At 41.9% G+C, this 25,686-nt stretch overlaps 1 protein-coding gene across 25 annotated transcripts in view; it reads right to left on the bottom strand.

Annotated features, from left to right (window-relative positions):
• The window catches only part of LOC139747051 (uncharacterized), a 1,040,326-nt gene that overhangs the window by 328,136 nt on the left and 686,504 nt on the right, over positions 1-25,686 (bottom strand). For all 25 annotated transcript variants that reach the window (XM_071658815.1, XM_071658818.1, XM_071658817.1 and 22 more), the window contains one exon: positions 3,766-3,988. In XM_071658815.1, coding sequence (XP_071514916.1) covers positions 3,766-3,988 — 223 coding nt within the window. The remainder of the gene's footprint in view (positions 1-3,765; positions 3,989-25,686) is intronic.

The raw sequence follows: 25,686 nt of genomic DNA on the forward strand, positions 1-25,686 counted from the left end.
TTTGGAAAAGTGTGTGGAAGAAGAAAGTTAAGAGTAAATGTGAATAAGAGCAAGGTTATTAGGTACAGTAGGGTTGAGGGTCAAGTCAATTGGGAGGTGAGTTTGAATGGAGAAAAACTCTAGGAAGTGAAGTGTTTTAGATATCTGGGAGTGGATCTGGCAGCGGATGGAACCATGGAAGCGGAAGTGGATCATAGGGTGGGGGAGGGGGCGAAAATCCTGGGGGCCTTGAAGAATGTGTGGAAGTCGAGAACATTATCTCGGAAAGCAAAAATGGGTATGTTTGAAGGAATAGTGGTTCCAACAATGTTGTATGGTTGCGAGGCGTGGGCTATGGATAGAGTTGTGCGCAGGAGGATGGATGTGCTGGAAATGAGATGTTTGAGGACAATGTGTGGTGTGAGGTGGTTTGATCGAGTGAGTAACGTAAGGGTAAGAGAGATGTGTGGAAATAAAAAGAGCGTGGTTGAGAGAGCAGAAGAGGGTGTTTTGAAGTGGTTTGGGCACATGGAGAGAATGAGTGAGGAAAGATTGACCAAGAGGATATATGTGTCGGAGGTGGAGGGAACAAGGAGAAGAGGGAGACCAAATTGGAGGTGGAAAGATGGAGTGAAAAAGATTTTGTGTGATAGGGGCCTGAACATGCAGGAGGGTGAAAGGAGGGCAAGGAATAGAGTGAATTGGAGGGATGTGGTATACCGGGGTTGACGTGCTGTCAGTGGATTGAAGCAAGGCATGTGAAGCGTCTGGGGTAAACCATGGAAAGCTGTGTAGGTATGTATATTTGCGTGTGTGGACGTATGTATATACATGTGTATGGGGGGGGGTTGGGCCATTTCTTTCGTCTGTTTCCTTGCGCTACCTCGCAAACGCGGGAGACAGCGACAAAGTATAATAAAAAAGATAATAATATATATATATATATATATATATATATATATATATATATATATATATATATATATATATATGGGAGGTGGGCAGATTAGAAAGGGTCGTGAGTGGTGGGATGAAGAAGTAAGATTATTAGTGAAAGAGAAGAGAGAGGCATTTGGATGATTTTTGCAGGGAAATAATGCAAATGAGTGGGAGATGTATAAAAGAAAGAGGCAGGAGGTCAAGAGAAAGGTGCAAGAGGTGAAAAAGAGGGCAAATGAGAGTTGGGTTGAGAGAGTATCATTAAATTTTAGGGAGAATAAAAAGTTGTTTTGGAAGGAGGTAAATAAAGTGCGTAAGACGAGTGAACAAATGGGAACTTCAGTGAAGGGGGCTGATGGGGAGGTGATAACAAGTAGTGGTGATGTGAGAAGGAGATGGAGTGAGTATTTTGAAGGTTTGTTGAATGTGTTTGATGATAGAGTGGCAGATACAGGGTGTTTTGGTCGAGGTGGTGTGCAAAGTGAGAGGGTTAGGGAAAATGATTTGGTAAACAGAGAAGAGGTAGTAAGAGCTTTGCGGAAGATGAAAGCCGGCAAGGCATTCTGTTCTTTCTGTTCACTGTCCATACCATCAATCTGTTTTGAAAACTTAAAGATTGTGATTAAGTCACCCTCATTCTTCTTTCTTCCAAGACTGGTAAATTTAAAGCCTTTATCCTTTACCTGTTACTCAGCTCTCCTAATTCCAGTGTCATCTTTGTTGTCCTGCACTGGATCTTCTTATTTGCTCCTTGTGCCTTTTTCGGTGTGATGAACAAACTTGAAAGTGTATTTTAGTTTTGGCTTTATATAGGATATGAAGAGCTTCCTAAATGTTTCCTTGTCCATATACTTGAAAGCTATTTTGATATTCACCAATAAACTTTTGTCTCCCCTACTGTTTTCCTAATATTGGACTCTGGCAACAGGTTAGGGAAAATGTAAATTCCCAAGTCCCTCTCTCACACACAATCCTGATGCTTGTCTCCTACTAGATATTAGTCACACTGAAGTCTTCTTTCACTTTGTCCCATCCTCTTTACATTACATTTACTTCAGTTGAATTTCATCAACTTCAGTTTGTCTGGGTCCCCTTATAAGCTGATGCAGTCTTCCTTACTTTTCTTTTCTCTCAAGACTTTTACTTCAGATGCAAACACTTTCAGATAAGAGTTCATACTTGCAGGCAAGTCATTTACGTAAATCAAGAAGAGTAAAGGTCCTTAAACAAAACCTAGTAGCACTCTGCTGGTGACTTCGCTCATTTGGAGAAGGCTCCTCTGACATGTATCCTTTCTTCCCTTCCACTAACATAATCTGTCCATTGAAGGAGTCTACCCCTTATTCTTGCCTGGTACACCAACTTCTTAATTAGCCTCCCGTGCAGTACTGTATCAAATGCTTTCTGGCAGTCCAGATATAAAACATCTATCCAGCCCCTTCTTTTGTCTAAGTGGGACCTCATTCTCTGATAGAAATTTAAAAGGTTTGTTATACAAGACCTCCATTCTCTTACTTGGGTAATTTCTTTTTGTAGAAAGTCATCCATTTGCTTTCTGGTGACCTTTTCCAGTACATTACAAAATACACTTGTCATGGAGACTTGTCTGTAGCTCAGCACCTCTTATTGGTCTCCCATCTCAAAGGGGTATGACTTTTGCCCCTTACTAATCCCTTGCCACTTTTCCTTTCTCCAGCAGCATCTTGCACAGTATTTCAAGAGCTTTGTCCTGTGTATCTGCACATATATTGAGTACATATGGTTAAATTTCATGAGGATCATGAGCCTTGCATGAATCAAAACCATTCAGTATTCTGTTAATGTATTTTCCAGATATCTCAATGTTTTGTAGAGCCTCCTCCCCAAACCTTCTAACTAGTGATGGGGTCAGTGTTTTTCACTGTGAAAACGTTTTTAAACATGTTACCTAGTTTTTTCTACAGGGGTTCTCTGATTACTACTGTGTTAATGATTTTTGATATTGTCCCATATTGAGGGTAATCTCAAATGTTTTGATCTTTCTGTCATACCCAGACACAGAATTCTCCAGATTATTAACTTCTCTTAGTGCTTTCTTGCCTTTTTCTTGATCCTCTACAATGCCTTTTAGTTCCACAAGTCTCTCTTCTAGCATGTCTACTATGACCATGTATTTCTTAACTTTGGATATTATCACAGCTTTCCCAATCTCTTGTGCAAGTCCCTTAAAATCCACAACTTTGATACTTGATACCTTCTTTGTTTTGTTTGCAGTGATATTAGTATTATTTTGTTTACGCAACCATGTTGTTTTGGAGCTTTATGAGAAAATTGTTGACTGGAAGCTAAGCTAAAAGTCTATTTCATCCTGCTCTGTTGCACTGAGCATTAACGCCTCGGCATAAATTTTCTTAGTGGTCTTTATATACTCAAGTTTGATAAATGACAGCATCATATGGCTCATAATTTTGGAGAAAGCCCACTTTGCGTGTGTATACTTGTATTTGAATTAAAAGCAGGTGGTCAATAAAGTTACCAAACTAGGTTAATCAGTTCCCGTTTAGTAACAGTTTTCATTCAATAATTTGTTCACTAAATTTCTTAGTGAAAGGGCAGTAGTCATGTGCAATATGTTATGTAAAGGGAAAATGAATGAGGATAGCAATACAAAATTGAAGAGACAAATATGAGATTAAGATGTGGTACAGGATTAAGTGGAATATATTAAAGAAAAAGGAAGTATATGAGGAGAGCAGTGGACAAAAGACGGAAATGAAAGATTATGAATTGGGACACCTTACCCATATACACACATAGGTAATTTTGAACACACACACACACACACACACACACACACACGGCACTCACTTGCACAGGCAGAAGGCCACCTCCAGTGCCCATTTGGACTCAACGTTCCGGTAGAAAGTTTGGAGGTTGTTCATACAGGCCTCGCGGTTGCATTCATTGTCGCACATGGCCAACACAGGGTCGAGGAGCCTCCTGCAGACTGGCTCTGAGTTGCAGGCCTTGAGTGCCGTCTGACAGGTGGAGTGCAGGACCGGTAAAGAGCCAGATGGTGATGAAGTCTGACCTGCCGGCAGCAGGGTGGGCAGGTCAGGTCATGTGCTCAAGTACCCATTAGGAGGCGAAGCTGTTGTTGTTTAGGGCACCCCACTAGATGTTGCTGTTAGGGGAACCTCAACATTGGAAATAAGTAGAAGTAAGACTGGTGGCAGGAATAGCAAGCAGAGACTGGTCAGCAGAGCATGAAGACAAATTGGTTATTTGGATACCAGATCACTCTTAAACTATTACACTGGCTGGGAGAAGAGCTGAGTGACAGGAGGGGGTAACAATCTTAAGGGAAATTTCATTCAAAAAATAAAATTCACTTTAGATTAGAACAGCATGTATTTGAATGAGGAGGAAAATTCTGACTAAATACATGCTACCTGAAATAAGATTACATTATGTTGTTGTTCTCAATCTGCCTGAAGTTTCTGCTACTGTTGCTGTCGATGATTTGACACTTGTAGCGATGATGAGAAATTTATGATGGTGGTGATGATGTATTTATGGCAGTCGTAGTGCTGATGACATGATGCTTAGAGTAGTGGTGGTGATGAAGACAACAGAAGTTTATGGAAGTGGTGCTGTTATAATGCTTATGATAATGGTGGTGAGATTATAAAGCTCATGATAATGGTGGTAATAATTATATGAAGTTTATTAGTAATGCTGATAATATGATGTTTATGGTAGTATTGATGATATACTTTTTGTGGTGTTGATGACACAATACTTATGGTGGTATTGATACTTATGGTTGTGGTGATATGATACTAACAGAGGCAGTAAAAATGATGTACTGTAACAATAAGATTCTTAGAAAGATGGAAATGATAAGATACTAATGGTGATGACATAATGCTTATGGTGATGAAAGTTATATGTTGTATATATGGTGATGGTGATACAAGCTTATGGTAAAGATGGTGATATTAATGGTGGTCGATGATATGCTTAAGGTTGTGGTGTGAAGATGATATGATGTTTTGGTGATGACAATACAATGCTATATTAGTATTAAGATAATTATGGTGGTGATATGAAATTTGTGATAGTATGATGCTTATCTCAGTGTTGATATAGTGGTTATGTTGGTGGTGTTATGGAGGTCATGTTGATGCAATGTGTATGCAGGTGACATTGACACAATGCTTATGGTGGTGGTGTTGACACAATGATATGGTGGTGGTGATGTCAACAGTGCTTATGGAGGTGATGTTGACAAAATACTTATGGTGATGCTTATACGATGCTTATGGTGGTGATGTTGCAACAATGATTATGTTGGTGGTGTTGAAACAGTGTTTATGGTGGTGATGTTGACAGTGCTTATGGTGGTGATGTTGACACTGCTCATAATAATGATGTTGACACAGTAATTACAGTGATAATGTTGACACAGTGCTTATGTTGGTGATGTTGACTATGATTGTGGTGGTAATGTTGACAAAATGCTTATAGTGGTGATGGTTATACAGTGCTTATTATGGTGGTAATATCGACAAAGTGTGTATGGGATAATTTTGACACTGATTATGGTGGTCATATGGTGGTACTGTTACCACAGTGCTCATGATGGTACTGTTGATACACTGCTCATGGTGGTGATGCTGGTACAATGCTAATGGTGGTAATGTGATACAATGCTTATGGTAGTGATGTAACAATGCTTATAGTGGTGGTGATGATACAGTGCTTATGGTGGTGATGGTGAGACAATGCTATTGGTAGGGATGTTCCACAATGCCTATGGTGGTAGTGTTGGCATAATGTTTATGGTAGTGATGTGACACAGTGCTTCTGGTGGTAATGTTGACACAGTGGTTCTGATGGTGAGGTTGATATGATGCTTATTGTGGCAAATGATGATATGATATAATGCTTCTATAGCTGACAATACATTGCTTACAGTAATAGAGGTGGTGATAAGGATATGATTCTATCGGTAGTAGTGATAAAGTATGTGATAATTTTGGTGGTGTAGATATGATACAATTTCTCGGGAATATTCAACAAACTTATACCTCTGTAATTTGAATATTGACCTTTATCCCCTTTGCCTTTGTACAATGGTGATATGCATGCATTCCACCAATCCTCAGGCACTTCATGAACCATACATACATTGAATATCCTTACCAACCAGTCAACAACACAGTCACCCCTTTTTAAATAAACTCCACTGCAATACCATCTTAACCCACCACCTTGCCAGCTTTCATCTTCAGCAAAGCTTTCATTACTTCTTCTCTGTTTACCAAAGCATTCTCCCGTACCCTGACCCCTCTCACTTCGCACACCACCTCAACCAAAACACCCTATATCTGCCAATCTATCATCAAATACATTCAACAAACCTTCAAAATACTAACTCCATCTTCTTCTCACTTCACCACTACCTGTTTTTACCTCCCATTAGCCCCCTTCACCAATGTTCCCATTTGTTTTCTTGTCTTACACATGTTATTTACCTCTTTTCAAAACATCTTTTCATTCTTAAGATTTAATGACACTCTCTCACCCCAACTCCCATTTGCCCTCTTTCTCACCTCTTGCGCCCTTCTCTTGACTTGCCTCTTTCTTCCAGTCATTCGCACTACTTCCCTGCAAAAATTGTCCAAACGCCTCTCTCTTCTCTTTCACTAACAATCTCACTTCTTTATCCCACCACTCACTACCCTTTCTAATGTGCCCACCTCCCACCTTTCTCATGCCACAAGCATCTTTTGTGCAAGCCATCACTTCTTCCCTAAATACATCCCATTCCTCCCCCACTCCCTTTACGTCATTTGCTCTCACCTTTTACCACTCTGCACTCAGTCTCTCCTGGTACTTCCTCACTCAAGTCTCCAAGCTCACTTACTCTCACCACTCTCTTCACCCCAACATATTCTCTTCTTTTCTGAAAACATTTACAAATCTTTACCTTCGCCTCTACAAGATAATGGTCAGACACCCCTCCAGCTGCCCCTCTCAGCATATTAACATCCAAAAGTCTCTCTTTCATGCGACTATCAATTAACACGTAATCCAATAATGCCCTCTGGCCATCTCTCTTACTTTCATACATATATTTATGTATAGCTCTGGTATTCCCAATCACCAGTCCTTTTTCAGCATACAAATCCAAAAGCTCTTCGTCATTTCCATTTACAACACTGAACACCCCATGTACACCAATTATACCCTCAACTGCCACATTACTCACCTTTGCATTCAAATCACCCATCACTAGAACCCGGTCTCGTGCATGAAAGCTACGAACACGCTCACTCAGCTGCTCCCAAAACACTTGCCTCTCATGATCTTTCTTTTTATGACTAGGTGTATAGGCACCAATAATCACCAATATCTCTCCACCCACTTTCAGTTTTACCCATATCAATCTAGAGTTTACTTTCTCACACTCTATCACATATTCTCACAACTCCTGCTTCAGGAGTACTGCTACTCCGTCCTGTGCTCTTGTCCTCTCACCAACCCCTGACTGGGTGGCTGGAAATCTTCCCAACCAGGTTTACTTTTCCAAAGGAAGGAACAGAGAAGGGGGCCAAATGAGGAGTTTTTCCTCTAAGGCTTAGTCATCTGTTCTGGAGCACTACCTCACGAAAGTGGAAAATGGCAAATATTTATTAGTGTGAATGAACGTGGCCTTTTTTTTGTCTGTTTTCCTAGTACTACCACGCTGAAGCATGGGGTAGCGATGCTGTTTCCTGTGGGGGTGGGGTAGTGCCAGGAATGGAAGAAGACAAGCAAGTATGAATATGCACATATGTATATGTATATATCTGCATATGTGTATGTATATGTATGTACATGTGTATACATTGATATGTATATGTATGTGTGTATACGTTGATATGTAAATGTGTGTGTTTGGGTGCTTATGTACATAAATATATATTCTCTGCATGTTGTAGGTGACTAAAAGGGGAGGGAGCAGGGGACTGGAAATCCTCCCTTCCTGTTTTAATTTTTCTAGAAGAAGGAAGAGAAAAGGGGGCCAAGTAAGGATATTCCCTCTAAGGGCTGGTCCTCTGTTCTTAACGCTACCTTACTAACACGGGAAATGGCAAATATGTATGAAATACATTAATACATTAATACATTAATACATTAATTTTCCAAAAGAAGGAACAGAGGGGGCCAGGTGAGGATATTCCAAAAAAGGCCCAGTCCTCTGTTCTTAACGCTACCTCGCCAACGCGGGAAATGGCAAATAGTTTAAAAAAAAAAAAGATATATATATATATATATATATATATATATATATATATATATATATATATATATATCTTTTCTTTCTTTCAAGCCATTCGTCATTTCCCGCGTTAGCGAGGTAGCGCCAAGAACAGAGGACTGGGCCTTTTTTGGAATATCCTCACCTGGCCCCCTCTGTTCCTTCCCTTGGAAAATTAAAAAAAAAACGAGAGGGGAGGATTTCCAGCCCCCCGCTCCCTCCCCTTTTAGTCGCCTTCTATGACACGCAGGGAATACGTGGGAAGTATTCTTAATCCCCTATCCCCAGGGATAATATATATATATATATATATATATATATATATATATATATATATATATATTCATTTTTTTTTTTTTTTCATACTATTCGCCATTTCCCGCGATAGCGAGGTAGCGTCAAGAACAGAGGACTGGGCCTTTGAGGGAATATCCTCACCTGGACCTCTTCTCTGTTCCTTCTTTTGGAAAAAAAAAAAAAAAAAAAAAAAAAAGAGGGGAGGATTTCCAGCCCCCCGCTCCCTTCCCCTTTTAGTCACCTTCTACAACACGCAGGGAATACGTGGGAAGTATTCTTTCTCCCCTATCCCCAGGGAATATATATATATATATATATATATATATATATATATATATATATATATATCCCTGGGGTTAGGGGAGAAAGAATACTTCCCACGTATTCCCTGCGTGTCGTAGAAGGCGACTAAAAGGGGAGGGAGCGGGTGGCTGGAAATCCTCCCCTCTCGTTTTTTTTTTTTTTTTTTTTAATTTTCCAAAAGAAGGAACGGAGAAGGGGGCCAGGTGAGGATATTCCCTCTAAGGCCCAGTCCTCTGTTCTTAACGCTACCTCGCTAATGCGGGAAATGGCGAATGGTATGAAAGAAAAGAAAGATATATATATATATATATATATATATATATATTTTAGGGAGAATAAAAAGATGTTCTGGAAGGAGGTAAATAAAGTGCGTAAGACAAGGGAGCAAATGGGAACTTTAGTGAAGGGCGCAAATGGGGAGGTAATAACAAGTAGTGGTGATGTGAGAAGGAGATGGAGTGAGTATTTTGAAGGTTTGTTGAATGTGTTTGATGATAGAGTGGCAGATATAGGGTAATTTGGTCGAGGTGGTGTGCAAAGTGAGAGGGTTAGGGAAAATGATTTGGTAAACAGAGAAGAGGTAGTAAAAGCTTTGCGGAAGATGAAAGCCGGCAAGGCAGCAGGTTTGGATGGTATTGCAGTGGAATTTATTAAAAAAGGGGGTGACTGTATTGTTGACTGGTTGGTAAGGTTATTTAATGTATGTATGACTCATGGTGAGGTGCCTGAGGATTGGCGGAATGCGTGCATAGTGCCATTGTACAAAGGCAAAGGGGATAAGAGTGAGTGCTCAAATTACAGAGGTATAAGTTTGTTGAGTATTCCTGGTAAATTATATGGGAGGGTATTGATTGAGAGGGTGAAGGCATGTACAGAGCATCAGATTGGGGAAGAGCAGTGTGGTTTCAGAAGTGGTAGAGGATGTGTGGATCAGGTGTTTGCTTTGAAGAATGTATGTGAGAAATACTTAGAAAAGCAAATGGATTTGTATGTAGCATTTATGGATCTGGAGAAGGCATATGATAGAGTTGATAGAGATGCTCTGTGGAAGGTATTAAGAATATATGGTGTGGGAGGCAAGTTGTTAGAAGCAGTGAAAAGTTTTTATCGAGGATGTAAGGCATGTGTACGTGTAGGAAGAGAGGAAATTGATTGGTTCTCAGTGAATGTAGGTTTGCGGCAGGGGTGTGTGATGTCTCCATGGTTGTTTAATTTGTTTATGGATGGGGTTGTTAGGGAGGTGAATGCAAGAGTTTTGGAAAGAGGGGCAAGTATGAAGTCTGTTGGGGATGAGAGAGCTTGGGAAGTGAGTCAGTTGTTGTTCGCTGATGATACAGCGCTGGTGGCTGATTCATGTGAGAAACTGCAGAAGCTGGTGACTGAGTTTGGTAAAGTATGTGAAAGAAGAAAGTTAAGAGTAAATGTGAATAAGAGCAAGGTTATTAGGTACAGTAGGGTTGAGGGTCAAGTCAATTGGGAGGTGAGTTTGAATGGAGAGAGGCTGGAGGAAGTGAAGTGTTTTAGATATCTGGGAGTGGATCTGGGAGCGGATGGAACCATGGAAGCAGAAGTGGATCATAGGGTGGGGGAGGGGGCGAAAATTCTGGGAGCCTTGAAGAATGTGTGGAAGTCGAGAACATTATCTCGGAAAGCAAAAATGGGTATGTTTGAAGGAATAGTGGTTCCAACAATGTTGTATGGTTGCGAGGCGTGGGCTATGGATAGAGTTGTGCGCAGGAGGATGGATGTGCTGGAAATGAGATGTTTGAGGACAATGTGTGGTGTGAGGTGGTTTGATCGAGTAAGTAACGTAAGGGTAAGAGAGATGTGTGGAAATAAAAAGAGCGTGGTTGAGAGAGCAGAAGAGGGTGTTTTGAAATGGTTTGGACACATGGAGAGAATGAGTGAGGAAAGATTGACCAAGAGGATATATGTGTCGGAGGTGGAGGGAACGAGGAGAAGAGGGAGACCAAATTGGAGGTGGAAAGATGGAGTGAAAAAGATTTTGTGTGATCGGGGCCTGAACATGCAGGAGGGTGAAAGGAGGGCAAGGAATAGAGTGAATTGGAGCGATGTGGTATACCGGGGTTGACGTGCTGTCAGTGGACTGAATGAAGGCATGTGAAGCGTCTGGGGTAAACCATGGAAAGCTTGTGTAGGTATGTATATTTGCGTGTGTGGACGTATGTATATACATGTGTATGGGGGTGGGTTGGGCCATTTCTTTCATCTGTTTCCTTGCGCTACCTCGCAAACGCGGGAGACAGTGACAAAAAAAAAAATAGAAAAAAAAAAAAAAATTTTTCTTTTGCTTTGTCGCTGTCTCCCGCGACAAAAAAAAAAAAAGAAGGAACAGAGGGGGCCAGGTGAGGATATTCCGAAAAAGGCCCAGTCCTCTATTCTTAACGCTACCTCGCTAACGCGGGAAATGGCGAATAGTTTAAAAGAAAAAAAAAAATTTATTTATTTATTTTGCTTTGTCGCTGTCTCCTGCATTAGCGGGGTAGCGCAAGGATTCAGACAAAAGAATGGCCCAACCCACCCACATACACATGTATATACATACACGTCCACACATGCAAATATACATACCTATACATCTCAATGTACACATATATATACACACACAGACATATACATATGTACACATGTACATAATTCATACTGTCTGCCTTTATTTATTCCCATCGCCACCTCGCCACACATGGAATAACAACCCCCTCGCCCCTCATGTGTGTGAGGTAGCGCTAGGAAATGACAACAAAGGCCCCATTCATTCACACTCAGTCTCTAGCTGTCATGTAATAATGCACCGAAACCAAAGCTCCCTTTCCACATCCAGGCCCCACAGAACTTTCCATGGTTTACCCCAGACGCTTCACATGCCCTGGTTCAATCCATTGACAGCACGTTGACCCCGGTATACCACATCGTTCCAATACACTCTATTCCTCGCACGCCTTTCACCCTCCTGCATGTTCAGGCCCCGATCACTCAAAATCTTTTTCACTCCATCTTTCCACCTCCAATTTGGTCTCCCACTTCTCCTCGTTCCCTCCACCTCTGACACATATATCCTCTTGGTCAATCTTTCCTCACTCATTCTCTCCATGTGCCCAAACCATTTCAAAACACCCTCCTCTGCCCTCTCAACCACACTCTTTTTATTTCCACACATCTCTCTTACCCTTACATTACTTAATCGATCAAACCACCTCACACCACATATTGTCCTCAAACATCTCATTTCCAGCACATCCACCCTCCTGCGCACAATTCTATCCATAGCCCACGCCTCGCAACCATACAACATTGTTGGAACCACTATTCCTTCAAACATACCCATTTTTGCTTTCCGAGATAATGTTCTCGACTTCCACACATTCTTCAATGCTCCCAGAATTTTCGCCCCCTCCCCCACCCTATGATTCACTTCCGCTTCCATGGTTCCATCCGCTGCCAGATCCACTCGCAGATATCTAAAACACTTTACTTCCTCCAGTTTTTCTCCATTCAAACTTACCTCCCAATTGACTTGACCCTCAACCCTACTGTACCTAATAACCTTGCTCTTATTCACATTTACTCTTAACTTTCTTCTTTCACACACTTTACCAAACTCAGTCACCAGCTTCTGCAGTTTCTCACATGAATCAGCCACCAGCGCTGTATCATCAGCGAACAACAACTGACTCACTTCCCAAGCTCTCTCATCTACAACAGACTTCATACTTGCCCCTCTCTCCAAAACTCTTGCATTCACCTCCCTAACAACCCCATCCATAAACAAATTAAACAACCATGGAGACATCACACACCCCTGCCGCAAACCTACATTCACTGAGAACCAATCTCTTTCCTCTCTTCCTACACGTACACATGCCTTACATCCTCGATAAAAAGTTTTCACTGCTTCTAACAACTTTCCTCCCACACCATATATTCTTAATACCTTCCATAGAGCATCTCTATCTACTCTATCATATGCCTTCTCCAGATCCATAAATGCTACATACAAATCCATTTGCTTTTCTAAGTATTTCTCACATACATTCTTCAAAGCAAACACCTGATCCACACATCCTCTACCACTTCTGAAACCACACTGCTCTTCCCCAATCTGATGCTCTGTACATGCCTTCACCCTCTCAATCAATACCCTCCCATATAATTTACCAGGAATACTCAACAAACTTATACCTCTGTAATTTGAGCACTCACTCTTATCCCCTTTGCCTTTGTACAATGGCACTATGCAGTTATTCTGCCAATCCTCAGGTACCTCACTATGAGTCATACATACATTAAATAACCTTACCAACAGTCAACAATACAGTCACCCCCTTTTGTAATAAATTCCACTGCATTACCATCCAAAGCTGCTGCCTTGCCGGCTTTCATCTTCCGCAAAGCTTTTACTACCTCTTCTTTGTCTACCAAATCATTCTCCCTAACCCTCTCACTTTGCACACCACCTCGACCAAAACACCCTACATCTGCTACTCTTATCATCAAACACATTCAACAAACCTTCAAAATACTTACTCCATCTCCTCACATCACCACTACTTGTTATCACCTCCCCATTAGCCCCATTCACTGAAGTTCCCATTTGTTCCTTTGTCTTACGCACTTTATTTACCTCCTTCCTAAACATATTTTTATTCTCCCTAAAATTTAATGATACTCCCTCACCCCAACTCTCATTTGCCCTCTTTTTCACCTCTTGCACCTTTCTCTTGACCTCCTGCCTCTTTCTTTTATACATCTCCCAGTCATTTGCATTATTTCCCTGCAAAAATCGTCCAAATGCCTATCTCTTCTCTTTCACTTATAATCTTACTTCTTCATCCCACCACTCACTACCCTTTCTAATCTGCCCACCTCCCACTCTTCTCATGCCACAAGCATCTTTTGCGCAAGCCATCACTGCTTCCCTAAATACATCCCATTCCTCCCTCACTCCCCTTATGTCCTTTGTTCTCACCTTTTTCCTCATGCTTTTCCCTGTAACTTAATTCTCTTAATTTTGGTGACTGTACCAACATATTGTCATTCCTCATGTGTAACTGTATGTCCAAGGTTCGTCGGGGTTTCATTTCAACAATTACTCTAGTTTTCTTTCAAATGTTCTTAAAGTCACACCAAGTATATTTCTTAATTTTTCCAGATAATGGTTTACATAAGTTTTCCAGATTTGTTTCAGGACACTCATTTTTAGTATCTTTTTGTTACATTTTTGGGAATAATTCCCACCAATTTTGTATCTTCCTGGCTGAGTTGCTTCTTTTTTGCTCTCATGGATACATTATCAAATGTCACTCCCTCCTTCTTCGTAGACTGTAGAGGTTGAGACCTTTCAAACCATCAATTTTACATGTGAAAAAATGCTGTTTCTTCTAACTTGTGTATTTCTGTCTCTTCAATTAGTGACTTCCTACTTATACTATACAGTGAAAATGTTCAAAACTTGGTTTCCTTCATGTGAAAGTTCTCATTATCACACCACTCATTACTTGGCTTGAAATATCTTATCAGTGTTCCGCTTGAGACAATTTTTTCATTTACAATAACTTCTATATCTTTGCAATTTTCTTTGTGATTACTTTCCTTGTAGGCCCTTGAGGAGGATGCTTATATAATGTTATTCATTCCTTTAATCTATGTGCTCATCCAATACATTCAGGGGGAAGATGATATTACCTGTATGACAACATTCTGCTCAAATGCACTACCCGTATTTGTGTTCCCAGTGATTCAAGATTGTCACTCAAGTACTGTTCTGTGCAAGCATTACCATCTGAGTGTTCCATGAGCCAGGGCATTACAGGTACTGTGAAGCCATTATCATCCTAAGTGTCACATGATCCAGGGTACAGGAAGCGTTTGTACAATAATATACCCTGATTCATTCTACACAGTTCTTTGTTTAACCTCTGATGCTGTAAGCAATGAAATATTACTAAGCATGCAGGAGGTTATCTTAGTATCCCTATTTTCTTTAACACTTTTGTCATAGGGATCTGGAGGCTTGACAGTTGGCCTGAGCAAAATAATGGCATCTGCCTCTAGATTCTCAATATTGGAATCTGAAGTCTCTCCCTGTTGGTTTTGAATAATGACTATTACGTTTACCACTCCTTGTGTATGGTGAATGTACACTAGAAGGGATCTATGTAGAGCATAGGCTACCCAGAATCCTGCAGGGGCACCCCCAGCTCCAGTATGGTTCCAAGGCTCCTTCAGAGGCACCACAATTCAGCAGAGGTTTCAGGCTTTAGCATGGGCACTTATGTTGTAGGTTAACATTTGTTCCCTAGATTGGAACAGTAGAAAACAGAAAGGATTCATGTAGAGACATGGTACACAAACTTGTTTATTTACTAAGAATAAAGTGCCAGATTGTGATATGAGTGTTGGACATCAATCACTTGAGAGTTTCTTGGAGTTAACATATTTGAGATGTATTATCAGTGAGGATCTTTGAATATACTTGAGAGGTGCTATTAGTGAGGATCCATTGGTAACACACTTTGTAATTATACAAATCTTCTAACAATTATCACAGGTTTTGACATTTGTCATTGTGTAAGAAAAGTTTTGTTGCTGATCTCTCTATTGCCAGTGATGTTCTTGGCGATGAATGGTGTATGACTTTACTATGTTATATTCTTAACTATGACTACCCCTTCATTTTCACCTTAAAAGTCCTCTCACTCTTCTTTTAGCTCTATTTAAGTGTATAAGGACTTGAATGTAGGAGTACTCTTTTTAAGTGTATAAGGACTTGAAAATAGTAGTGTCTTCAGCTATCTGATGAAATATCTCAATACTGAATAATGTAAACTGAATATTATATTTGGGGAAATCATTCTCAGATTTTGCCAGTAATAGCAGCAATTGACAGCACAGCAAATACCTAAGAAATTATAATACTGGGATCACTGAAGAAAACAAAAGTTGGATTGAGTTCGTACCTACACATTATGAAGCTATCCAGACAGTGTCACTCCAGAATTTGTCACCAGACATAACTGTAACAAAGCATGTCCCAACTAGAACCAGTCTAAGGACAGTAAGCAATCTGGAGACACTTTATGATGAATCAATAGACTTTATATGGTCAATAATTAATATGTAGAAAACCATTCAGCATTCAGGTTACTAGCATTTTTGGCTAGCCATGAACCTAGCTTGGATCATTTTGGGAATCAAGTCAAAGGCCATCTTCAATGCATCCTCATTTTCACTAAATTACATCTTTGTTACATTCTCAGTTTCACTACACCCTTACGTTAACTGTAATCTAATTTTTCTGACAATTATTTTGTCTATAACCTTATCTACACTATGCCTTCATCTTCACAGCAACTGATCTTCACTACACCCTTAAGATATTATTATTTCCTTGAGGATGTCAAAATCCATCTTCAAAACACTCACCCTCACTCTACCTTGTACCTTTGCTGACCCCCTTATCACTTCACCCTTACGTTTACTATAATATTTTTCACTACATTCTCATCTTCATTTCTAAGGCCATGATCATTTCACCCCATTGGCCCATCCTAGGGTTTAGAATGTTTATATGACAAGGTAACTTTTTTGCAAAGGTATACAGACAGATATACAAACACCATTACTCATACCACCTACTTTGGCTTACTGTAAACCTAGCTTGGATCCCTTAATGGGTCAGGTCAAAAAGGCCATCTTCGCTAACTTATATCCTCACTATAACCTCATCTTTATTACACTGTAATCTTCATTACAATCTTATCACCACATATTCATGCTTGCTTGTCTTCATCCATTCCTGGCACTACCATGCCTCACAGGAAACAGCATCGCTACCCCCTGCTTCAGCAAGGTAGCACCATGTCCTACATTAGCAAGGTAGCATCAAGAGCAGATGCCTGAGCCTTAGAGGGAAAATCTTCATGTGGCCCCTTCTCTGTTCCACCTTTTGAAAAAGTAAAACAGGAGGGGAGGACTTCTAGCTCCCCACTCCTACCCGTATTAGTCACCTTCTGTGACATGCTGGGAGTACATGGGCAGTATTCTTTCTCAACTATCCCAACAGATTGATCAACAGATAGATAGATATAAACCACCATTACTGTTATGTAGATGTACTTGGATGATTAGGATTGGTTATTAGATAATTAATTAGTCTGAGGAGTTAAAAGTTGGTAACTAGTCGTTGAAGAGTCTGCAACTAGTAATGTCTGTTTAAAAACATTCCAGAGCCAGGGTCTTTAACCAATTATTTTTTTGTACTGCAGACAGAGCAGGCTTGCCTCAAACAAGAATAGGAAGAGTACGAAGTGAATCAGTTCATATGATGCCAAGCGATAACAAATAGACAGTTCCAACACACCATAAAACACAAACTCCCAATTAATTCCTCTTCCGTGCAAAACTCTGAAACATATCAATTATGCAAAAATTTTGAAATAAACATATGGGGCCAAAGATCAAATTTCTACTTGAGAGGGAGAAAGAATCCCAAGACAAGTAAAGATTAGAGCTATGCAAGTTGAGATTCTCCAATTCTGAAAGGAAAATAGTTCCTAGTACAGCCCTGTATGATGAAAGAACACCACTTAAATGCCTCAGTATAAGGGATATGTGCCAATGTCAATTAAGTGAATTCTTTCTAACAAAACATACAGAGCAAGATTGATTCCTTTTTTGTTAGGAAAGGTAGATGTAACTTCTTAACATCTAAATCAGTAAACAGAATATGTTGGTTAACTGCATCAGTTAATTAGCTGAAAAATTCTACAACCTTTGTCACTCAATAAAGATGGATGAATTAAGAAAATGTATAGATTTTTACTCTGCCACTATATGAGAAGAAAACTAAAAGAGCACAATGAATCATTGCCACATGGGGATATGACCTCATTGCAATAGTTTGCTGTAAAACAGAGTTACACTGCTCCAATTCATACACTGACAGCATGAAAGAAAACTGGATTAACTTTGCCATTCAGGATATGAACAAGTGGATAGGTTGAGGGAGCAGCTCTAAGGTAGGAGGTAGTGGTGGCAGGCATTTTTGAAAAGGCAGCATGTCTGAAGAAGATAGCAAGCAATACCTGGAAACTATCTCATATATAATCTTTTATAAAATTATTATGAAACTTCTATACATGAAGGTGAAAGACAGCACTTTCAGTGTAAGGCTATCCAGTCCAGACAACAATGGCAAAACAAATTCATGAACTCTTTCACAGGCTTGTAAACGATGCACAATATATCAGAGCATAAATTTTCATATTATGATTCTTACAGTATTCAGCAATGTGAGAACAAGAATAGAATGCTCCCGTAGAGTGAAGGCAGGAATCTGAAATAGTAAGATAAATTTCATCATCAGTTTGGCTGGGAGCTCACATGAGATGCAAGAAAAAATGAGAGCCAAGAAGCAGACCAAGGAGATATTACCAAAAAGAGTTTTCTTAGTAATATAAAAGATCAAGAACATAAAAACTGAACATAATGAAATATGCCTCCATTGCTTAATGGGGAGGTAGGACATGTTGCACTGAGTGTGCTGGCTGCCTTGATGTGCCCAGACCAAGGAGTATACTGGAGATGACATTCACCAGGCTAATATGCTGGCTGCACCAGGTATGCCCCTTATCATCCACAATCCTTAGCCTACACTATAATGAAATTGGACCCTGGCAAGGAAGAGCTACACAGCTTGTGGGTCACCCATAAAGCCACTACAACCAATATCTTCCCTGGTCGGGCTCAGCAATTGCACCAAATATGGAACTCTATATCATTACCACACAGTCAAAGAAGAAGGAACTGCAAAGACAAAATCTGCAAATTCATTGAAAAAGGCACTTAAATTTCACGCTAAGAGATTACAGGATTACCACAAAGTTCAGCTGGAACTTGGGGTGAAGGAAACTTATTAAGGTAAATACACTCCCCAACTTATCATGTAGAATTTACTTTTACTTTTGGGGTCTTAACTTACCTATATGTGAAGGGTCTTCATTACCTTCATATTCTACTGAGTGCAGTTACTGAAATTAGGGGACTAGGGTGTTTATTTTGGTGCTTGTGGGGGGAGGGGGGAATGACTTAGGGTACAAAGCAAAGAGTGCTAGGAGGGCCAGGACCTGTAGTACAAGCTTGTAGTCCTTGAAGCCAGGACCTGGGGTACACACTAGGAGTACTATGAGCCACAGGACCTGAGGTACTAGCTAGGGGTACTATGAGCCAAGATGTGAGTTACCAAGTGAACTACAGAGGAGGGGAAACAAAGGAGACTCTACATGAATTGGGTAAAGGCTGGCACAGGGGTGTGTGTTGGGTGTAGGAGTAAAACTGGTATGGTAGTGTACTGGGATAAGTAATAGGACTAAGTAAACTAGAGTGGATGGAGAAATATCATTATGGACCAAGAGTGAGTAGACAAGTTTCAGGAAAAAGCACAAGAGTGAATGGAGGTAACAGGATGGAGGACAAGAGTGGATGGAGAAGTAACAGGTTGGAGCAGAAGTGGATAGAGAGCTAACATGGCAAAGCAAAGGAGTGGATGGAGAGGCAGCAAGGTAGAATAGGAGGGGATGAAGTTGATTAGTTATATGGACTTTAGGAATATCGACTGCCTGGTTCATTAAGGCTGTCAAGTTTTAACCACCAGTCAAATAAGTGTGAACACATAAATCTCCTCACGTGCTTAAGACAATGCTCTGACCTTATACACCCTCACTATGTATATGATCCTTGGTGGAGAGGTAGCATGAATAACTGGAGCAGAAGAGTAGATCGAAAGGTAATGTAACAGGGAGCAAAGTAGATGGAAAGATAACACCACAAAATGCAGTAAAGAGATGGATGGGGTGGTAAGAACAAGTGGACCAAAGGGTGGAAAGAAGAACAAAGCGAATGAGTCAGAGGGATAAATGGGAACGAGAAAGGTAAACAAAAAGGTGAATATGTTGAAAATATCAAGTGGAATTAAAGGGTAAGAGAGAGGTAAGATGGAAGAGATGAGGCTAAAGGTTAGAATGGGTGTGAAGTTTGCAGCAGAAGGACAGATAAGGATGATATACCACAACAGATGGACAGACTATGCATGACAAGTAAAAACAGAGGAATGTTAAGGAAGCAGCCACCAAGAAGTGGTAAGGGGGTAGATGGGGAGAGAAACCAGGAGTGGACAGCAGGGTTAAGGCTGGATCATGAGTCAAGTGGGGACCAGAAGGTACAACACATTGAGGAAAGCAGGGCAGAAAGGGAGGCTATACAGTAAGTGAGGCAGAGTGAAGGAGGCAAGGTAAGGAAGACAGGATGAGGAAGGCAAAGTAAGAACTATATGTTATGAAGCAGCTGTGGATGGTGGAGGAACTGTTCATGGTGGGGGACTGTGGATGGTGGGGGGGGGGGGATTGCTGTAGCGTCTGCGAAGTGAGGGAAGATTGAGAACGGCGAGGGGGTGGCAGGAAGGGTGGCTATTGACAGCAGGGATCTGTTGAAGGTGGAGGGCTATGGCCACTGTGGGAGCTGCCAGGGTTATGGATGGTGGGTCAGGCCTGCCAATGTAGAGGCATTTGAACGGTGAGACTTACTGAAAAAATAAAGGTGGTGAAGTGTGGTAGAGTTTTGCAGGACGAGGGCTGTGAAATGTGGTAGAGCTGTGCAGGACGGGCGCGGTGAATTGAGGTAAAGCTCTGCTGGATGGGGACAGTGAAGTGTGGTAGAGCTGTGCAGGATAGGGGTGGTGAAGTATGGTAAACCTGTGCAGGTTGAGGGTGGTAAGGGGTGGGAGAGCTGTGCAGGGCCCGGGTCTTGTGTGGTGGTAGGGTATGAGAGTTCTGTAGGATGGGGCTCGTAAATTAAAGATGGTGTCAACGGTGGTAGTAATGGAAGGTGGTGTGGACGATGGTAGTAATGGAAAGTGGTGTGGAGGATGGTAGTAATGGAAAGTGGTATGGACGATGGTAGTAATGGAAGGTGGTGTGGACGATAGTAGTAATGGAAGGTGGTGTGGACAGTGATAATAATGGAAGGTGGTGTGGACAGTGGTAATAATGGAAGATGGTGTGGACAGTGGTAATAATGGAAGGTGGTGTGGACAGTGGTAATAATGGAAGGTGGTGTGGACAGTGGTAATAATGGAAGGTGATGTGGACAGTGGTAATAATGGAAGGTGGTGTGGACAGTGGTAGTAATGGAAGGTGGTGTGGACAATGGTAGCAATGGAGGGTGGTGTGGACAGTGATAGTAATGGAAGGTGGTGTGGACAGTGGTTGTAATGGAAGGTGGTATGGACAGTGGTAGTAATGGAAGGTGGTGTGGACAGTGGTAGTAATGGAAGGTGGTGTGGACAGTGGTCGTAATGGAAGGTGGTGTTGACAGTGGTAGTATTGGAAGGTGGTGTGAACAGTGATAATAATGGAAGGTGGTGTGGACACTGGTAATAATGGAAGGTGGTGTGGACAGTGGTGGTAATGGAAGGTGGTGTGTTTAGTGGTAGTAATGGAAGGTGGTGTGGACAGTGGTAATAATGGAAGGTGGTGTGGACATTGGTAATAATGGAAGGTGGTGTGGACAGTGGTATTAATGGAAGGTGGTGTGGACAGTGGTAATAAAGGAAGGTGGTGTGGACACTTAATAATGGAAGGTGGTGTGGACAGTGGTAGTATTGGAAGGTGGTGTGGACAGTGGTAGTAATGGAAGGTAGTGTGGACAGTGGTAGTAATGGAAGGTGGTGTGGACAGTGGTAGTAATGGAAGGTGGTGTGGACAGTGGTAGTATTGGAAGGTGGTGTGGACAGTGGTAGTATAGGAAGGTGGTGTGGACAGTGGTAGTAATGGAAGGTGGTGTGCTTAGTGGTAGTAATGGAAGGTGGTGTGGTCAGTTATAGTAACGGAAGGTGGTGTAGACAGTGGTAGTATTGGAAGGTGGTGTGGACAGTGGTAGTAATGGAAGGTGGTGTGGACAGTGGTAGTAATGGAAGGTGGTAGTAATGGAAGGTGGTGTGGACAGTGGTAATAAATGGAAAGTGGTGTGGACAGTGGTAATAATGGAAGGTGGTGTGGACAGTGATAGTAATGGAAGGTGGTAGTAATGGAAGGTGGTGTGGACAGTGGTAATAAATGGAAAGTGGTGTGGACAGTGGTAATAATGGAAGGTGGTGTGGACAGTGGTAGTAATGGAAGGTGGTGTGGACGATGGTAGTAATGGAAGGTGGTGTGGACAGTGGTAGCAATGGAAGGTGGTGTGGACAGTGGTAGTAATGGAAGGTGGTAGTAATGAGGTGGTGTGGACCGTGGTAATAAATGAAAGTGGTAGTGGACAGTGGCTAATAATGGAAGGTGGTGTGGACAGTGATAGTAATGGAAGGTTGTTGTGTGACAGTGGTGTATTGGAGGTGTGTGACAGTGGTAATAATGGAAGGTGGTGTGGACAGTGATAGTAATGGAAGGTGGTGTGGACAGTGGTAGTATTGGAAGGTGGTGTGTACAGTGGTAGTAATGGAAGGTGGTGTGGACAGTGGTAGTATTGGAAGGTGGTGTGGACAGTGGTAGTACTGGAAGGTGGTGTGGACAGTGGTAGTAATGGAAGGTGGTGTGGACAGTGGTAGTACTGGAAGGTGGTGTGGACAGTGGTAGTATTGGAAGGTGGTGTGGACAGTGGTAATAATGGAAGGTGGTGTGGACAGTGGTAGTATTGGAAGGTAGTGTGTACAGTGGGAGTAATGGAAGGTGGTGTGAACAGTGGTAGTAATGGAAGGTAGTGTGGACAGTGGTAGTATTGGAAGGTGGTGTGGACAGTGGTAGTATTGGAAGGTGGTGTGGACAGTGGTAGTAATGGAAGGTGGTGTGGACAGTGGTAGTAATGGAAGGTGGTGTGGACAGTGGTAGTATTGGAAGGTTGTGTGAACAGTGGTAGTAATGGAAGGTGGTGTGGACAGTGGTAGTATTAGAAGGTGGTGTGGACAGTGGTAGTATTGGAAGGTGGTGTGGACAGTGGTAGTATTGGAAGGTGGTGTGGACAGTGGTAGTATTGGAAGGTGGTGGCAAACGAAAAAGTTTTATGAATGAATGGGGACTGGGAACGGTGTTGGGAAGAGCGTAGTGAGGCGATCGAATTGATGAGGGTTGAGGGGACTGAACGGTGTGGTGGTGTGTAAGGTGGCACACTTGAAGCAATGATGGGAAAGGGTTGTTTACAGTAAGAGGTCTGAGAATTGTGGCGGACACAGACGGTGAAAGTATGTATGATGGGGACTGTTGAGGGTGGGGATGATGGATAGACGGTGATTGCTGAGTTAAAGGGAGGAGAGAATAGATACCTGGAGACACTGGCGGCTGTGGATGGTAAGAAAGTGAACACAGATAAATGTTAAAGGTAAGGAACATTGGCCGATGAAGGGTTCTGACTTGGCGGCTTTCAACTTTACTGAATTATAACGAGAGTGGGAACACCAGAGTCGTCCAGCTGGGCTGTAAAAGGTGAGATAGTGAAGAGTGAGGACTACAAGCGGCTGCAGTCATGGAGTCTGATCAGTGAGAGGCTGTTGGCACTGCATTCTGTGAACAGTCACCTAAAGTCAGAGGGTTTGACGGTCGGCAGTACCTCTGTGATGAATATAGGGTGTAAGGTATAAACAGCGGGAACACGATCGGTTGAATTGGGACTGAATGGCTGACAGGCTTAAAGCAGTGTATGGTATGAACGATGGTGATGCGAGAATGAATGATGAGGTGGTGCTTTCACATTTAGGGGGCTGTTAAACTACTGGTTATTTCAACGGAAAGGCCATGAATAATGAGTGCTCTACAGTGTACGGTGGCAAGTTGTAAATGGTGAAAGCACTGAACACAAGGGGTTTTAAGCGGTGGGATCAACCTACGGGACGGGGCTGTTAGTGTGTCTATGAAGTGTGGGAGCTATGAAAGCTGGCACCAGAAACGGTGAGGTGTATAAACAAAGAGGGGCTGTGAAAGATAGTGGACCATAAAGGGTACAGTTGTGCGTAGGGAGGACGTGCAGGGTTGGTTGGTGGGATTTTAAAGGGTGGGGCAACTATGAAGGGTGGGGGAGCTATGAAGGGTTGGGGGGAGTTATGAAGGGTGGGGGATTGTGAAGAGTTGTGAGAGTCATGTTTGGTCTAGATGTAGAGGGCAGTGTTAGTCTTGCCAACTACAGGCAAGTGTGTAGGATGATGTGTGTGAATTGGCAGTGCTGGTAACACTAGAAGGTAGAAGAGTTATGCTTGTTACAATCTCTCAAATGTGGCAAATGAGTACAGACTTTAGCTATTGCCTGCACTGTGTGGCGGAAGGTGGGGGAAACATATCACACCATAACAGCAAGAACGGTTCTGAACACTGAGCAATATGCTTCCAGACTTGACAAAACAGGTTGTGCACCGATGCTAAGTAGGTGCATACACCCATGCTACGTAGGTGCATACACCCATGCTAAGTAGGTGCATACACCCATGCTACGTAGGTGCATACACCGATGCTAAGTAGGTGCATACACCCATCCTACGTAGGTGCATGCACCGATGCTAAGTAGGTGCATACACCCATCCTACGTAGGTGCATACACCGATGCTAAGTAGGTGCATACACCCATGCTACGTAGGTGCATACACCGATGCTAAGTAGGTGCATACACCCATCCTACGTAGGTGCATACACCGATGCTAAGTAGGTGCATACACCCATGCTACGTAGGTGCATACACCGATGCTAAGTAGGTGCATACACCTATGCTACGTAGGTGCATACACCGATGCTGCGTAGGTGTATACACTGAACTTTAGGGTTTGTGAGAAGGGGGGGGGGGAGGACTGTAAACAGTGGGATATGTCTATGGTGGGCGCTGTGAAGGTGAGTGGTGGGTATGTGGGAATAAATGGGGAGGTTCGTGGAGATGAGTGGTGGGGATGTGGATGAGTGATGGGGGCTGTGGATAAGTGTTAGCGGCTTTGGATGAGTGGTGAGGGCTATGAGAATCAGTGATGGGGGCTGTGGATGAGTGGTGGGAGGTTACTGAAGATACGTGTTGGGGCCTGAGAGGATAAGTGGTGGGGGATGTGGAGATGAGCAGTGGGGGCGGCGGTAGAAATTAGTGATAAGGGCTATGGAGATGAGTGGTTAGGAATGTGGAGATGAGTGATGGGGAATGAGAAGATGAATGCTAGGGGTTGTGAAGATGAGTTGTAGGGGATAAGGCGATGAGTGGTGGGGGATGTGGAGATGAGTGGTGGGGTGTGTGAAGATGAATGGTAAACCTTGATGTCATGTGCCAATGTACATCATGGTATCCATCGTACTGTACATCATGTTACCTCATGAAATTGTACAGCATATGGTGCCATGTGGCATTGTATGTCATGGTGCCTCATGATATCAACTGTACATCATGTTGCCATGTGTTACCGTACGTCATAGTGTCACATGTAATGTGCGTGCTGGAAGTCGTGCATTGAGCTAGTAAAGCTTGACACATATGTAGATGACTTATGGTGACTCTTAAGGTCACATGACACTTTCATCATGGAAGTTAAATGAAAATTATGAGAGTCAACGATCGTGGTAATTACTATGTACATTATATATATATATATATATATATATATATATATATATATATATATATATATATATATATATATCCCTGGGGATAGGGGGAAAAATAATGCCTACGTATTCCCTGTGTGTCGTTTTTAAAAGGAGACTAATCGTATTTTACTTTCCAAAAGAAGGAACAGAGAAGGGGGCCAAGTGAGGATTTCCCATTTAATGCTCAGTCATCTGCTTTTGACGCGTGGGAAATGGCGAATATATATATATATATATATATATATATATATATATATATATATATAT

The sequence above is a fragment of the Panulirus ornatus genome, chromosome 67, assembly GCF_036320965.1.
Source record: "Panulirus ornatus isolate Po-2019 chromosome 67, ASM3632096v1, whole genome shotgun sequence".
NCBI classification, from domain to species: domain Eukaryota; kingdom Metazoa; phylum Arthropoda; class Malacostraca; order Decapoda; family Palinuridae; genus Panulirus; species Panulirus ornatus.